Raw genomic sequence first — 16,640 nt, forward strand, 5'->3', positions numbered from 1 at the left:
CTTTTCTTCCTAGCTATGTGTTAGAGCATCTGCTTGTATGAGGACCAGGGCTGGAGCACCTCCCCTATGAGGACAGGCTGAGAGAGTTGGGGTTGTTCAGCCTGGAGAAGAGAAGGCTCCGGGGAGACCTTATAGCAGCCTTCCAGTACTTAAAGGGGGCCTGCAGGAAAGGTGGGGAGGGGCTCTTGACCAGGGAGTGTAGTGATAGAACAAGGGGTGATGGCTTCAAACTGAAAAAGGGGCAGATTTAGATTAGATATTAGGAAGAAGTTCTTCACTGTGAGGGTGGTGAGACACTGGCACAGGCTGCCCAGAGAAGCTGTGGCTGCCCCCTCCCTGGCAGTGTTCAAGGCCAGGCTGGATGGGGCTTTGAGCAACCTGGTCTAGTGGGAGGTGTCCCTGCCCGTGGCAGGGGGGTTGGAACTACATGATCTTCAAGATTCCTTCCAACCCAAACCATTCTATGATTCTATGACCTGTAACCCCCAGCATGGGACAGCACCATCACACCAGTACTGGGTCAGTGAGATGAAGGTTTTGTCCCAGTGCACCTCCAAGGTGCACCCAGGAGCAGGGCACTGCTTCTCCTGCTCTTCAAGCAGGGCATGGCACATGCAGCAAAACTCCAGCCCTGCACCCACCAATCCATGTGTTGTGATTTAATCAGTCCAGGAAAGATTCTGGCATCCTTGCTCAGCTTGAGTAGCAAGTGACAATTACTTCGTTCATTTAATGGAAGTATTTGTATAGAATGGTCTTTCTGATACAAATACAGGTGCCAAAATTTTGGGATTTGGGGATTTTTTTGTTCATCATACTTAAATGATACAGTAAATCAGAAAATTGGAGTCCAAAGCTTGCAGACCAATGATTAGAAATATTTGCATAACATAACTCACAGATTATATTCCTTAAATGAGCTGACCTTTACTGCCAGCTCCACTGACAGCAGAGAAATTCCAATGAGATCATGGATTTTTGCTTATGAGTCGTCAGAATGAATCCCCTGACTATTAGAAGTGCAGTACATCTCATCCCTCCTTGTGCCAGTGTTTCCAAAAACTGGATTTGGAGGGATTTTTTTCTTAACATTCAGAACAACCAACAATTTGGAACTAAAGTTCTTAAAACAGTTAGTATGTACTTGATCACTGACCTTTCCATAGTCATCACATTCTGGCGGTAGGTTGGGACACTTCTTAATTTTTTGTGGTACTATGATCCAGAGTAAGCAAAAAACCCCTGTAACTGAGAAAACCCTGCTTTTGTACCTAGCATACTTAAAAAAGCCGATTTCCTCATTTTGCAATGCATTACTTCAGCTTTATGTAAGGCAACACTTAGAAAACACTGGATTATTACACTGAATTTTTTTCATATAGTGCTTTATTTTCTTTGTAGCTGAAATGCACAGTGACAGCATTATCCTACGAGATGACTTTGACTCTTACCATCAGCAAGAATTGAATCCTACCATGTGGTGAGTTTCACACTTCTGCTTTCCTCTATACACATTTAAGCAAATTGAAACATTTCAGTTATTATAGTGAAGTATTTGTATTGTATTTATTCCTAGATACCTCAGCTCACATTGGTGTAAGCTTATGTGTGTCTTTGCTCCATTGGGACCTAAATATATTAGTTTATTAATTAATTGATTAATGAGTGACTGAGAAATTGTTAGCCTATCAAATTGAGTGACAAATTCTCATTGACTTCTAATTTTGAATTAATCCAAAAATAGAAAAGAGTAGAGCTGAGTTCAGTGAATGTTTTTGTATGAAGATGTCATTCATATTATCACAGTCTGCCTTTGAAACAGCAAGTACAGGTGTTATCATTCTTTAACCAGTAGATGTTGTTGGAGGATCTTAGGACTCCACAGGCATAATAAGGCAAGTACAGTTTAGGACAGGTGTGGCAGAAGTTTTATTAACTGTGACCACAGTGAGACAGCACTCAGACAGTGTCTCCCCCTCTGCTCCCCCATTCGCTGCCATGTAACTGCAGAAACCCAGTCTATACAGCGTTACAGAAAACAAGGAGAGGCGAGGAAAAACAACAAGTTCAATTTTAATAAAGCCAAGTGTCCATCCCTGGGAGGGATGGACTCCTTAAGTCACTGCCATAGTGCTCAAGACTCCAACAGTAAATAACAGGACAATATGGAGAGATGGCTGTTCGTGGAGCCTATAGGAGGGGCACACCCAGTGTTATCTTAGCTCAGAAGTGGGTAGTTGGAAACAATTGCAGACTGTTAGCTTTTAGAAAAAATGAATGTTCTTTTAGTAAAGATAACTCTTAGCCAGACCTCTCAATTTTAAATATTAATAACTTCACCACCACAATGATTGCAGTGATAAAGTACCATAGATAGATAACCATAGAATCATAGAACAGTTTGGGTTGGAAGGGACCTCAAAGATCATCTAGTTTCAACCTCCTGCCATGGCAGAAGCACCTTCCACTATACCAAGTTGCTCAAGGATTCATCCAACCTGGTCTTGAACACCTCCAGGGATGGAGCATCCACAACTTCCTTAGGCAGCCTGTTCCAGTGTCCCACCATCCTCTGGGAGAAGAACTTCTAAGCCTGCCCTCTCCCAGATTCCAACCATCACCCCTCGGCCCTTGTAAAAAGTGCCTCCCCAGCCTTCTTGTAGGCCCCCTTCAGGTACTGGAAGGCCGCTATAAGGTCTCCCCGGAGCCTTCTCTTCTCCAGGCTGAACAAGCCCAACTCTCTCAGCCTGTCGTTAGAAAGGTGTTCCAACCCTCTGACCATCTTCGTAGCCCTCCTCTGGACTCACTCCAACAGCTCCATGTCTTTCTTGTGTTGGGACAAATATATACAAATAAGCGCATGTACGTCACAAAAGAGGAAGTTACAGGTTTCTCACAGTACTAAACTGATTCTGTTCTGTGTAGTGATTATATGTAGTGGCCACACTATACACAGATAAACACGTCTATCAATCTTAACATGAAGTTTTGAAGGCTGGAGTCTCCTTCCTTTATGAGATTGTTACTGAGTTTTCTATCCCTTCCAATCCTATTTAATAAATATAACTAATTTTACTGATTTAATTCATACAAGATACAGAAATATTGTTATTGGACATTAATAATTCTTGATGGGCATTTTAGCAGTTACCTGCATTTCGTATTTAGAAATACATATGTTCTGTGAAATCTGACCTTGTTTTCCTTTTTGTTAAGGCCTGTCAGTTTTCCATCTGTGCAGGTCTTTCAGTTTCACAATCTTATGTAAAAAGATTGTGGTTTATGGAATTTTATGGATATTTTTCTTTTGCTCATACTTACTGTAATACTTTTTAATATGTGTCTACTATTTTTCCACCTTTTGTTCCTTTTGTATCATCTTTTCAAAAGTATTTCTGGACAGATGCATTAAGGACCTGGAATACTATAATATAAAAAAGGCCTCTTTCTCTTTGGGAATGAATAGATCAAGGAGTCTTAATGGCTTACAGAATAGCTGCCAAGGTAGATAGCTTTAGCAGCGGTGTGTTAAATGGACTTGAGTGGAAAGAAATGAGAGGAGGCATTATTTCCCTGCAGATGTCTCATAACTCACAGAGGGCCTGTCTGTTGGGAGCCTCTGTAATTTATTTATCCATTGCTCTCTTATCTTTAAATTCATCCTTGCTTTATAGATGTCTCAACAGAGAAATTTCAGACTAAAAGAGCCCCCAGTCTCCTACTCCTTTTGTCTCCAAGATTTGGATTTGGTCCCCCTGGAATAACCTTGACCCATCTTGGTTGGTGGGTCAGTGCAGAGAGGTGTGTGCTGAAAGAGAGTCTCAAAACTCACCACAATCCTGAGGCAGATTTTCCTGTAATGACACCAGAAAACCAACATCTTCAGCAATGCTAAATAGAAGTGGAGCACAAACAAAAGAAAACTGTAATGAGGTGTCATGAGCTTTTCTGCATAAAGGATTTCTGCAGCTGATCTGCCTCCAGTGAAGACCCACTTAGTGGCAGAAAGCTCATTCTCATTTGATTGTCTGGTGGGAGTCAAATCAGGGATTATTAACAGTTTATGCCATCCACTTTAAAATTGCATTTTTTCCCCTGGCACTGCTAAAATCCCATCTTTACCACAAACAGTTGCAGTAACTGCTAGAGCAGTATTTCCAGCCCTGCTCGGTCCCTGGTCTGCTGTGCTCGGAGTGTGCGGTAGCAGCTGCATTGTGTGCACCGATACTCCAGCAGTGCCGTGTCACCAGGGGCCAGTTAGTCTAAGCCACTCTAATAATTTCTGAAACCGTTATTTGTGTAAAGATGAAAAGAGAAGTGTTTGTATTTTCCTATGATCTTTTTCCCCAAATCCTACATAACGCTGGCTTGGATGTGATTAATATTGTCCCACTCCTCCTGATCCCCTTTCTGGCATGTGCAGCTTTGGCAGAGACGTACAGTCCAAGTGCACAAGCAAAGCGTTTTATAGCTTCTGTGTGTGTCTAATTTTATGAGTCCCAGCAGAGCCGGTGTGTTACTCCATCACTGGGAGAGGCCTCACATCAATTAACTATTTTGAACAAGGGCACTGTATGATTTTGAGACTGCCTGTTTTTTATGGATTTCTGCTCTTTCAAACGTATTAAAAGACGCATCCTACCCAGAAACCATCTGTTTCTTCGGAGGCTCAGGAGTAGGGATGGAGTGGCTACAAATGTTTCTGGAGCTGCAAGGGGAGGAGAAAGGGAAGGTTGGGATGGGGCTCTTTGTAAACAGAAAAATCACAGCATCTGGGAACAGATTCCTGACCTAAATCACAGTTTGATGATTGAAAGAAAACAAGAGAAACTGCTAAAATGGGAAAGGACAAGGAGAGTAGGAGGCAGCAGGAGAGAACATGTAAGGAGAAGGAAGCTGGGAATGCAGGAATGGGAGCACATCTCATTTCATTTTCTTCGGACTCAACCACAATGCAGATTTTCTTGTGTGGTGTGTCCAACTAATTTTTATATTCTTTTCTTCCAGCGTGCAGTCATGTCGGGATATGATTATTTCCAAAGGTCTCAACCTGTAGGCACAAGCATGCTTACTGAAGCAAAGATTTCCTCATTTCTTGGGTCTCATTTGCCAGTAATTTCACAAAGATGTCTTTGACCTGTGAAATAAATGTGCTTCATACATTCATAAATGTCCTATGTATTTTACGTCTAACATGTATTAGCTGTGGAAATTAAGGTAGGCAAGTGACTCCCACTCCATGCTAAGCAGTTCACAGCTGACTTGCGGATCTAATCAGAAAATAACTTTCAGTGCATTTTTCAATGCACTGTGACTGGTGGTCCGTGAGACTTGCTGAAAACTATCATCAGGAGTGTGTTAGTTCAGAAAGCTCAGAAATCATGGAAGTAATAGATTTCCTCTGTAGAGAAAGGGAATCTGCACCATATACTTCTTGCTAGGGAAGGGCCAGGGAATGGCTGGATGAGAATAGGCCAAATGTGGGTGTTGTCTGGAAGACTGTCTAGGTCATTGAGCATCTGTTTCTGTGACCATCTTGCCTCTCTGTAACCTCATAAAATTGCGGAGGAGAGTATAAAAAGGGTGCTATATCAGAACTAAAACAGGCCAAACAAGAACAAATATAGAAAAATATTCTGTTTAATGATATGATAAATGATCTAATGTTGAGAAAAAAAGGGGGGGAAAAGAAGATGCATAAATTAGCAAAGAAGAGGTGCTGGCAATAATGTTTGTTTCTGTATAAATAGGGTTGTAGACAACAGGGGATTTACTACATTTAAGAAAATAAAGACTGTACAGGAGCTTGTTGCTGGCTAAACTCTCCTTCCCAACTTGATGTCATGTTTCATCTTAAAGGCTATCAGCACTCCAAACAGCAATCACTTACAGAAGATGTACTCTTTAAAGATGACATGAAGAAAAGCTGAGCATGTAAAAGCAATCAATAACAAACAAGTTCCATCACTTTTTCATAGCATCTGTGAAATGAAGAGGTACAGTGATATTTCCAGTAGCAAAGAGGTGGAGGAAAGCTTTGTGACAGGAGAAAGAAGTCCTAAAGTGGTTTCCAAATTGCACTAAAACTGTGGGATTAAACTTCAGAAAGATTTATGATTAAAAATCTCTTGGCAGCTTGAGATGTTTATCTTCTTTATAGTCCAGACATCACGAAAGACATCAGTCAATATAATGTCCACAAATTCAGGTACTGTAGAAGGAAATGAAATGACAAATAGGGATGAGGAAACAGCAGATGTTTCCCCTTTGGCAAAGTGAAAAACAATAGCAGAGAGAGGTGGAACCCTCTAAGCCAGAGATGAGAGCAATGACAAGTCTGCAGAGACGACATCTAGATGAATATGGCACATGTCAACAGTGGCAGAGAGTACCAGCTGTGAAGGGAAAGCTGAAGTGATTTTAACATGCTAAGATTTTAGACCAGGCAGATATCTCTTTAGACCAGAAAGATATCGTGAAAAGCTGCACCCAGGCAGGACAATTAATACTGTCTCCTGTTTGTATAAATGTAAAAGATATTAACCTACCAGTCTGCACCAGGAGAGGAGCAAACTGGGTTGTTTCTAAACACATAATTCTATGATGATGATCTGAGGAACAGCAGATCAATTATCTCACTCTTTGTGCATTCCTGTCAAGCTAGTGAGCAATTTATTGTCAGAGGTAACGCATTTCAAAGAGATCACAAAAATATGAATCAAGATTACCAACAGCCATCCAATTTCTTATGAGAGTGCCATCCTAGAAAAAGCCAAATGATGAAATAACAACAGTATCACAAGTGCTTCTGGATTTCCAGGCAGTATTTCATAGACCACATTACAGAAGTAGAATAGATGAACAGCTGAATCACTTCGTATTCATTGAAATACGAGAATTACGAAATTAAAATATCCCTTGGATCATGTAGCCTGACCTTTCACAAGGAACTAAGTAGTCCCTACATAGTATTCATAGGCTTAGTTTTCCTGCCATACCTGTCTCTCACTGTACATATCAAGAATTCAGGCAGATGCTCCACTATAAAACTCCAAAATATAGGGGCAGATAATGAAAATAATGCTCATAAACCTCCAGAATCCTACAGAATTCCAGGTATTATTCTGGTTCCTGTCCCTCTGTTCTTCAGTTGTTGGAGTTTAGAGATCAAGTGAAATTTAGAGAGTGACAAAACACATCCTCCATGAACTCTGTTTCTGTACTTTCTCTTAAAGTACAATTTGTTCACTCACACGCTCTCTTGCCTTATATTGAGAAATAAAATCATGGGCTGACTGTGTCTAAGTAAATATTGACTGATTGAAGGCAGTAGGAACTACATTACTTTATTAGAGGATTTAATTTTACTGCTTAAATTCAAAACCCTAAATGCTGTTAGTGTGACTCGCTGAATGACTTTATTGACATTCTCACACAGGAAAAAACTCAAGGACTTTTTATGTGTGACTTTGATTCGTGAAATGAAGCTGAAACTGACCTTTAATAAAACCTCAGAATAAGGGAGAGGTTTGGAAAGTGGGAACAAGGCATTCATCTTTGACTTCTGTAATGGACTTGGACATAAGAAAGCCAGTCCTGTGCTGAATTCACCCAGAACCAACTGAAGAGACCCAAAATAACAAGTGCAATCAATTATTCATGACATCTATGCATCTGAAAACCTAACATCTATCGCTCAGCCGAGCTTAGCACTCACAGACCTGCGGAGTATTGTGCAGGGTATTGTACGCTGCCCACAGTTAACCCATTCTGCCAAAAGTTACCCTTGCTTTGCTGCCCTGGGAAGCCAGGGGAGTGGTGAGGAGCCCCAGTCTGCTGTGGGAGCAGACCAGAAGGTAACTCCATTTAGTTAAACGCATACTTTAAAAATTAATTTAAACATTATTTCTAATCACTACCTGGGTTTGAAGAAGCCCATCCTCCCTCGTTCAGACCTTTTGGACGCATGGCCCCTGCAGGGAAAAGCTGTCCCAGCCTTGTGGGGTACCTGACAATGCTACCAGCCTCTTCCTTGCAATGCGGCTGGAGATTTCATTTGCTCTGTCCAGGACCATGGTGGGCTGATGCTTTTCAGATACTTGGGAATCCTGCTCCAAGCAGTTTACAGAAAGACTTGCAGGAGTTTAACACAACACTTATTGACGAAAAGACAAACAAGCAATGTAAATTAGGTGAAAAATACCCAAGGAAATTTGTATAGGAATCAACTATACATTGATGGTAAGTATCAGTTATCTATGAACGGCTACGATCATTGAAAAATTTAACATATATGTTGACAGCAAGTCCCTATCTCCTTGGGATTTCTTCCTTTCCTTCCAATTTCCTGCCATCCAGAAATTAACTGGAGAATGAAGACAGAAGAAAACCAAACCTTTGCACGCTACTAAACTATATCTGGGCTGTGTATATGGGAATGTGTATTTTAGTGACATCACACATCAGAAAGAGTGGCCAAGTCTAAGGCACTCCGTGTGAGACAAGCCAAAGAAAAAACTGCCTAAATACCCCTTACGTAAGTCCATTTCACTTAAAACTCTAAAAATACCAGTTATCAAAGTACAGACAAAAATCAGCAAGAAATAAGAAGGTTTGGAGTGAGTTCACCATTGCTTACAATGGAGTTGCTCTGGGAGCAAATGTTTTCCTGCAGGTTTGATGTTAAAGCTGAGCTTTGGATGCATGAAGGCAATGTTAGTCAGCCCCAACGCAGGCAGTTTGTCAGGGGCTGGGAGTACCTCCAAAATTTTTGAAAAATCTGCTGCTCATGCCAAGAGCTGATACCCCAATCCTGAAGGTGAGGGAAAGAGTCCTTTCCCTCTGCTCCACAGTCAGGCTGCCCACAAAGTCCTTCATATTAAATTAAGAAATATCAGGACAGGTACACTTAGCTGGCTCAGCAGCACTTTCAAGTCTTTTTGAGATTTTCTTCATACTTTTTCCCCTAAAAGGTGAACAGGTTGGCTACTCTCTGTTACTAGGAATACGGGACATGATAAATACAAATAGAAAGCAGCAGCAACACCTGTGTTACAGCAGCTGGGCTATAGGAGCATCTTGGTGCCCAGTTTCAGGTAGGGTCTGCAGCCTGGAGTCTGCCCCTTGGGGTAAATAACCCTGCAGGCTGGAGGGGAGCTGATCCCAACCCGTTCTCCTGAGCTGTTCTGTACAGTAACTCCGTGATGGTGGATTTACATGTGTTATATTGAATGCGCAGTAAGGATTTTGGAAGAGGAGTAACTTCAGGGTAAATTACACATGTAAATGTTCAACTTGGTTTCCCACTGTGTGATTTTTTGCAGTCAATGACTAGGGACATTCCTTTTGGAGGGGGGACAATTTGCAGAGAGCAAGTACTTGTTCACAAGGGCCTTTCTCAAGAAGCAGCTCTAGTACATCATACACACAGTTGCTCAAACTTTACATTCAGCACCATGATAGCAAAACAGTCCAATTTGTCTGAGTGTCAAAATATAATGGTCTTATTTTACAATTTACAAGCCCGATGCGGTCTCAAATGTACAGTTTCTGATTTCCATTTTGAACATGGTGTGTTCTTCCTGCAGGTCTGAATGCAGTAACTGCGAGGTTGGAGAGCAGTGTGGTGTGATAATGCACGGCAACGCCGTCACTTTCTGCGAGCCATATGGTCCCAGAGAACTGGTAAGCGAAAGCTGGCTCCTCTGCCAGGGCTGGGACTGCAGGCTATGAATCAATGCTGTGTCAACTGCAGAGATGTTGGTGTGCTCTGAAAGTTTGGTGTTCAGTGAAAAGGCTCTTAAGCAAGGTAATAGGGCCATAGAAGAGCACGCCAGGGAAATCCCAGTGTTTTAAACTATAGATGCTAACCAAAGGTTATTGCAGTAGTTTGCAAGGGAAAGTCTCTTGATCCAGTGTGCATCCAAGTTTAAAGTATCTATAAAATACTGGAAAGGCAAGGAAATAGAACTGTGTTGCCCAACTGACATCACTCTCTTTTTATTTCCAACAATGAAATAGAGACAAGGTGCATTTTTCTTCTCTTACTTTATTAGTTGTGTCCCATTTTTTTCTTGTTGCTGTTGACAAATGTTAATTTGGTTGTAGAACATCATTTGTGAACAATGCATCGTACAGACTTAAATGCAGCCTGGAGCAAACACCTGCCAGTCTTAGGAAAGTGTGTGTAACAAATTGAGTCATGATGAAGGGGACAGAATTAATTTCATTGGAGGGTAGTTTGGTCATAAAATTGCTGTAAGAAACGTGGTACAATCTGCATTAACTTGGGATCATCTGGGTATGGAAAATTAATTGAAAGATATATAACCAATGCCCACACGCTGATGCTGGGCAGCTAGCTGGAACAATCTACGTAAAATGGGACTTTTGGAAAGATCTGAAAAATTAAAAGGGCAACTCAAAGCCTGTGTAGTTCAAAACTAATTCTCATGTTTTCAACAGTCTTCTGAGTGGAGGGAGAGGCTGATTAGAGCTATTTGAAGAGCAAACATGGAAGAGGGCCATAAAACAGAAGTGGTTTTGGCCAAGCATCTTCTCTTAATTTCAGATACTGACAATTCTTGTAACAGGGTTAATTTTACATTCTTAACTGAGACCAGAATTCCACAAATGCAATGTAGAAGTTGTTGGTGTGGTGATCAAAAATCATAAATACATATAAAACTAATTTAGAGGGTTTACGGATAAAGGAGAATTTCAGTCACTTCCCTCACAGCCAGCTCCAGCCAGGGAATCCTGACAGGGATGCTTAATTGCCTCTCTGCTACTTTGAATCCTATTTGAATGTACTATGTTTTGTTAACTGCCTTGAGAAGAGATGCATAGTCTTATGTCCTGTGCAGAAATGAAGTCACACCACTGGGATATTTTTCCCAATTTTTTTAACTCATTTATAGTTGTAGTACTGAGCACAGGTAACACTCCTTGAAAACCAATCTATTTATGACATTTAGCAAACCTAGGGTCCCGACTCTGAGGGTTTTGAAATGTCATTAATTAGCTGTCTTCTCCCTGCTGATATGTAATTTAGACTATCCTTAGTAATCTCAAATTGGCTTCAGAATCCAGTATTGGACTGTATTTGCCGTATTATCATGTGGTAAAATAGCTCTACCATGGCACCACAAACTTGGAAAAAATCATCACAATGCCAAAGTGATGTGATTAAATAATCAGCTGAAAAAATCATCATGCTTATAAACAGTTAGCAGCCTAATAATGAAAGTGTTTATAAATATTATGGCAGTGTTGCAGAAAAATCAAATCCTTCTGAAGGAACGTTCTAGTGGCTGAACATTTTGGATGAGCACAAGAAATCTGATCTGGTTTTGGTTTTGAGTATGGACATAGGTTTAATTCCTTATTTTCTTAGAACCAACTTGCTTCTTATTTGTAGTCATGTTTCAGCAATTTCACAAAATATCTCTTCCTGACATAAATTTAAAAACCTGTTTCATTTTTCCAATCGTTATGCATTTTTATTCTATCACCTTTACTATTTGAACCTTATTCTGTCCCTGCTCGAAAAGGCTTTTGAAATCTGTTCCTGTTCATGTCTCCCAGTGCCACATTATTGCTTTAAAATACTTAAGAAGAGTTGAATTGCAAAATGTATTATATCAACAGCTGTGACAGCTGCTGCTTTGCTTCCTTGACCTCTCTCTTTTCTTCTGACTCCCAGCAGCTGCCTGTTACTGCAGGCAGAGGTTTTTTTAGTGCAAACTGTCTATGTCTGTCGGTGAGAAGTTACCACTGGCAAAATCCTGGAAAGATGTATAGCGTCAGAGACGTTTCAAGCCAAGGGAAATGGCTAATAAAGGCTCCCTAACAGCTTCACTGCAGCATCTGAACTTAGTAGTCTTTTGCAGAACTTTGCGAAATGTTTTTACTAAGTCTAATGCTTTTTTTCTAAAGCATTGCTGAAATGATTCCCGACATAGTCTCTTTTAAGTCTACTTGAATGTCTCTTCTGTGATAACTGATACATTTAATTTCTTGGTGATATGAGCCACTGAACATTGGTAAAGTGTTTAGTTTTTTTTTAGAATTTTAGAATTGAATAACATAATTAATTGAATGTAAACTAATATAATAGAAACCCATAACTCAGCCTGCTATCCCCAGGACCTTACTTCTGGGGCTAAATTTGCTCAGAAGGTTGGCTTCTCTGTGGCATATCTGTGGTATGATGTGGTGTATGGATGTGGACCACATTCGATGGAAGTATCTGTTGCATGTCATAGGAAATTACATGAATTACTGGTACATAGGGTCTGACATGGAAGGATAACTGCACTGTCTTGAAATCTAAGATGCAGGCATCACTGGCAAAGATATCAAATGAATTTATTTAAGGTGTTTGCTGTCCCTGGTTTTCCAATTAGATGACTTCTTTTATGGCTGTGTAAACTTACCCTCTTGCCAGGTCAAGCCTTTTTTCCTTTACTTTTTTAATCTAACGTTGCCATTGTGTTTCAGCTTGTAGATTTTCCCTTCTTCAGTGTAGTCTCTAAAATCTGCTTATAATGATAAATTACATCTTTGTTGGGTCTTTTATTAAAGTGAATGAATCAAACTTTGAGTCTCCTATTTTTGGGGTGATCCTCCAGTTGGTCTTTCTGCTTGCTAAACAGTTGCAATGATTTTTCAGCTCTTTGAGAAAATAACTCGATCAGGCAGTGTTTTTAGTGCAGTGCTTCTGCCTTGCTTGTTATGAACCAGTATTTCTAAGTCCAGCTTCCAAAATGAATTGAAAATAAATAGGTGTCCTTCACAATACTCTAGTGCCTTTTATTTTTAAGTATTTTCAGAAGAACTGTCCTAATTCAAACTACTGAAATACAAGGGCATTGAAAGAAGGGAGAAAGGAAGGCCTCAAAGGAGAGTGATCTGCTGAAAACAGAGTGAGCGGCTTGGTGTTTTCTGCTTGTTTCCAGGTTTTGGTTGGATGTCAACAACGTGTAGATGCTACTACAAAATTTCACTGTATATATTATGCAGTATCACCAAGTTTTTTTTTGTTTTGCTTTTGAAGACTTAGGTTCTATTATTCCCTCTTAATATTTCATTTTATTATTTTAGGTTTAATTAAAGTTATTTTTATTATTTATTTATGATCATTTTTTGGTTCTTCTGTGCTGGGAGAAGTGAAAACTCTTCTGTATATACTGTTTATACTAAGCTGACCATAAACCACGGGATTTATTTTTTCAATCTTCTAAACACCAGTCAGTTCTAAATAGCCAGTGTTTCATATAAATGTGCTTGATTTATAGACATTTAATATGATGTAAGATAAAAATTTCCAGCTTTGACACATGATGAGATGCCAATAATCGAAATGACATAACAGAGATGTCCATGATCACTCAACCTGAAAGGGCTGGCAATTAATAGTTTTATGCACTGGAGATGTAGGTATCCAGAGAGTTTCCATGCTTTCACAGAAAAACAAGGGATGAAATGTATTGTTTTGCTGATCTAACAAAATCTCTCCGCTGTTTGCTCTTCTTCCTGTAGACCACCACTGGCCTTAACACAACTACTGCATCCGTCCTTCAGTTTTCCCTTGGTAAGTTTAACTTCCTTTTTCACCTGAGAAAATGTAAAAAGTCATTTCTGCAAAGGAAAATGGCCCTCAATTCAGGTTTACCTTTCTGGTCAATGTTCCATTTGACATGAGGGATTAAAAAAATGTTTTAGAAACTGCTGCACATTTATTCATCTCCTAATCTAGGGCTCCTAATCTAAACCTGGAAAGGAGAAACTCCAGTGGATACTCTGATGATGCGAGGCATAGTCATGTCTGGGTTTTGGTTTTTTTCACTTATTTTATAACCTGATGGAGAACATTATATTCTCTTGCTCTTTCTCTGAAGTGTGATTACTGTTTCTAAAAAATGAGCCTTTTTAAAGTTTAAAACCCTTGATGTATTGCAAGTTATGGCTGGGTAGTGCTGTTTTTAACACATCTGTACAAATAGAACAGGTAGGGCAAACGAAAACTAAATGCTATTTAGTTCATATTATCAACGGAGTGGTTGTATGCTGTATTACTTAGAATACCTGCTGTAAATTATTGCACATTTTCACTGTGTAGTTCTGGCTATAAATTATGGCAGAAATTGTGGCATAGGATGAGGGCAAATTTGGAACACTCTTAATTTGTTAACTCATACCTCAGTGTTCAAAATATGAAGGAAAAATATTTTTATGATATAAATGGTTCATTAAAAAAGCAAGCCAGAAATATAGCCTGCTTCCTCTTGGACACCTGGGTATGTGTTTCCAAATCATATTGCTATTTTTAAAAAAAGTAATTCTCCAAAAAGTATCTCAACAAACGTGTGATTAGAGTCTGGAAATCTCAGCTGGAAATGAGCTATCAGGTACCTTGGCAAGCAGATTGGTTTTTTTAATGGATTGAAAATCAAAATCCTAGAAGGCTCAGAAATATATCATATAAATTTGTTTTTACCTGAAGTTGTTTGTTTGACTGTTTGAGATCATCATTACCTGTCACCTTGCAATTGCCTGCACTATTAGTAATTCTAAGGACTGGTATCTATCCTTTTATTTTGAATTACTGTTTTTAAAAAGCCATAAAAATGTATGCATTCTAAACTGACTTATTGCATAAATATTGGGCATCTCCAATGAAAACCAGCCTGTAGCTACTCTGCAGTTTCATTCAGCCAGTGAAAGGGTGGCAGCTCACTTGGTCAAGCATTGAAGCAGACTGCCCAGGGAGATGGTGGAGTCACCATCCCTGTAGGTGTTAAAAAAATATGTAGATGTGGCACTTTGGGACACGGTTTAGTGGGCATGGTGGTGTTGGGTTGACAGCTGGATTTGATGATCTTAGAGGTTGTTTCCAACCTTAACAATTCTATGATTCTATGATGTTCTAGGTCGTGTTGCACGCTCACAGAAGCCCTCCCATCCTTCCCTGTGCCCAAGCATATGCGACTTTTATAATGCTGCAAGTTTGTAATGGTGGAGTAATTTTGCTTTTCAGGAAAAAATTACAAAAATCTTTTATTGATTACTCTTACAGGGACCCAGAGTTGTTAACAGCAGTGTAAGCTGGATGGATGTGTAGGTAAATGTTTGCTGTCACAGCTCAGTGGCTGGTGTCTGCTGCAGGTGAACTGCAGAAGGATGTAGGCTCCCAGAAGTTTCAAAATTAGACTTAAGATTTCACTAGTAGCCTTTGTTCCCGTCAACTGGGGAAGGTCAAATAAAAAAAGGGTAAGAACAGGATGAGTAGGAAATACCCTATATGACAGCATTGTCATGAATATATGGTAAGAAAACCTTAACCTATACCAGTAGGAACCAGTAAGATCCCCAGTATGATGGAGCAGGAGAGGGCTGGATGCAGGCCTGAGTAAATAAAATTTCAGCCTGAAGTTCGAAATATATCACATTTCCCTATGTGCCTCTGTTGAGCTTGAAATACAGTGCAGATTGGTTTTGTAACTGATAAAAACCGGTGTGAGCTGGGGGACTACTGCTGAGCTCAGCAGTACTTGGCTTTAGAATCATAAATCTAAACTAGGCATTTGCCAGTTTCCAGCTTATTCACAAATGTCCGATTTAATCATAACCCTATTTAGGGATTCATCCAAGGGAATTGTGTGGGGTTTTTTTAAAGGAGATTTAACACTTTCTATCGACTGCAGAATAGCTTAAGCTGTAATCTTTTGGGGGTATCTTTGTATTAAATTCATCACATAGCTTTGGACACATTAAAGTGCATACCCTTTGATTTCTCTCACCACTAATTATCAGATAGAATTTTGTATTTGCAGGTATGTAAGCAGATGAGGACTGGGAAATGAAGAAAAAAAATGCTCCTGATTTCATCATAAATCCCAGAACCTTTTAAACTGTGTGGTCAGGAAGGGTAACACCCTAGTGATTTTTTCATTAGTTGATATTCTGTGTAGTTTCCTTCATGTACCACCTATTTGATAGTCTTGCCCTTTAAAGGGCAACAGGGTTGAAAAGACACTTAAGATGAAGGCTTAATTAGGATGCAAAGGTAATTAGAAAGGCCTGTTCCGCACACAGGACAACATTAATGTGCAGTACCCTTTCCGAATGGGAGTCACTTCTCTGCCTTGCAGCATTCACTTGGAGCTGGTGGCATCGCCTTTTGGTCCAGGGCTGGGGTGACGTTTACATTCAGACATTCTCTGCCCAAGTATGCATAAAATTTCAGTAACTTCAGACGTCTTAATCACCCATGACTACACTTCTCCAAGACCAAACACTGACATGTGAAAGACAAAGTCTAGCAGTTTCCTAAATGTTCAGTGGGATTGTTAATTGAGATATTTAAAGCAATGCCTTTGGGCTCTATCAGTCCAGAACATCTAATTCAATAGCTTGGGGTTGCAGGATATTGCACAAAAGCCTATGGACTCAGCTGCCACATAATATTAGTCTGATTCGTTAGCTGAAATATTCTCTATTTCTCACTCCAAATCTCAGGCTTTTCCCTTTAGCTACGTCCCGGGGCTTCTCCAGGCATGAACATGATCTCTCATTCGTGTAGGCCACTACGATGGAAGGTGACTCATAGTACTGAGATATTAGCAACTGAGCTAAAC

General features: G+C 40.0%; 1 protein-coding gene across 2 annotated transcripts in view; it reads left to right on the plus strand.

The window, feature by feature from the left end:
- RELN (reelin) overlaps nucleotides 1-16,640 on the plus strand; it is a 297,464-nt gene that overhangs the window by 130,475 nt on the left and 150,349 nt on the right. For both annotated transcript variants that reach the window (XM_086474260.1, XM_086474253.1), the window contains exons 6-8: nucleotides 1,402-1,480; nucleotides 9,588-9,684; nucleotides 13,543-13,594. In XM_086474260.1, the coding sequence (XP_086330386.1) occupies nucleotides 1,402-1,480; nucleotides 9,588-9,684; nucleotides 13,543-13,594 (228 nt within the window). The remainder of the gene's footprint in view (nucleotides 1-1,401; nucleotides 1,481-9,587; nucleotides 9,685-13,542; nucleotides 13,595-16,640) is intronic.

Source organism: Leptosomus discolor, chromosome 1 (genome assembly GCF_034619465.1).
Source record: "Leptosomus discolor isolate bLepDis1 chromosome 1, bLepDis1.hap2, whole genome shotgun sequence".
Classification (NCBI taxonomy): domain Eukaryota; kingdom Metazoa; phylum Chordata; class Aves; order Leptosomiformes; family Leptosomidae; genus Leptosomus; species Leptosomus discolor.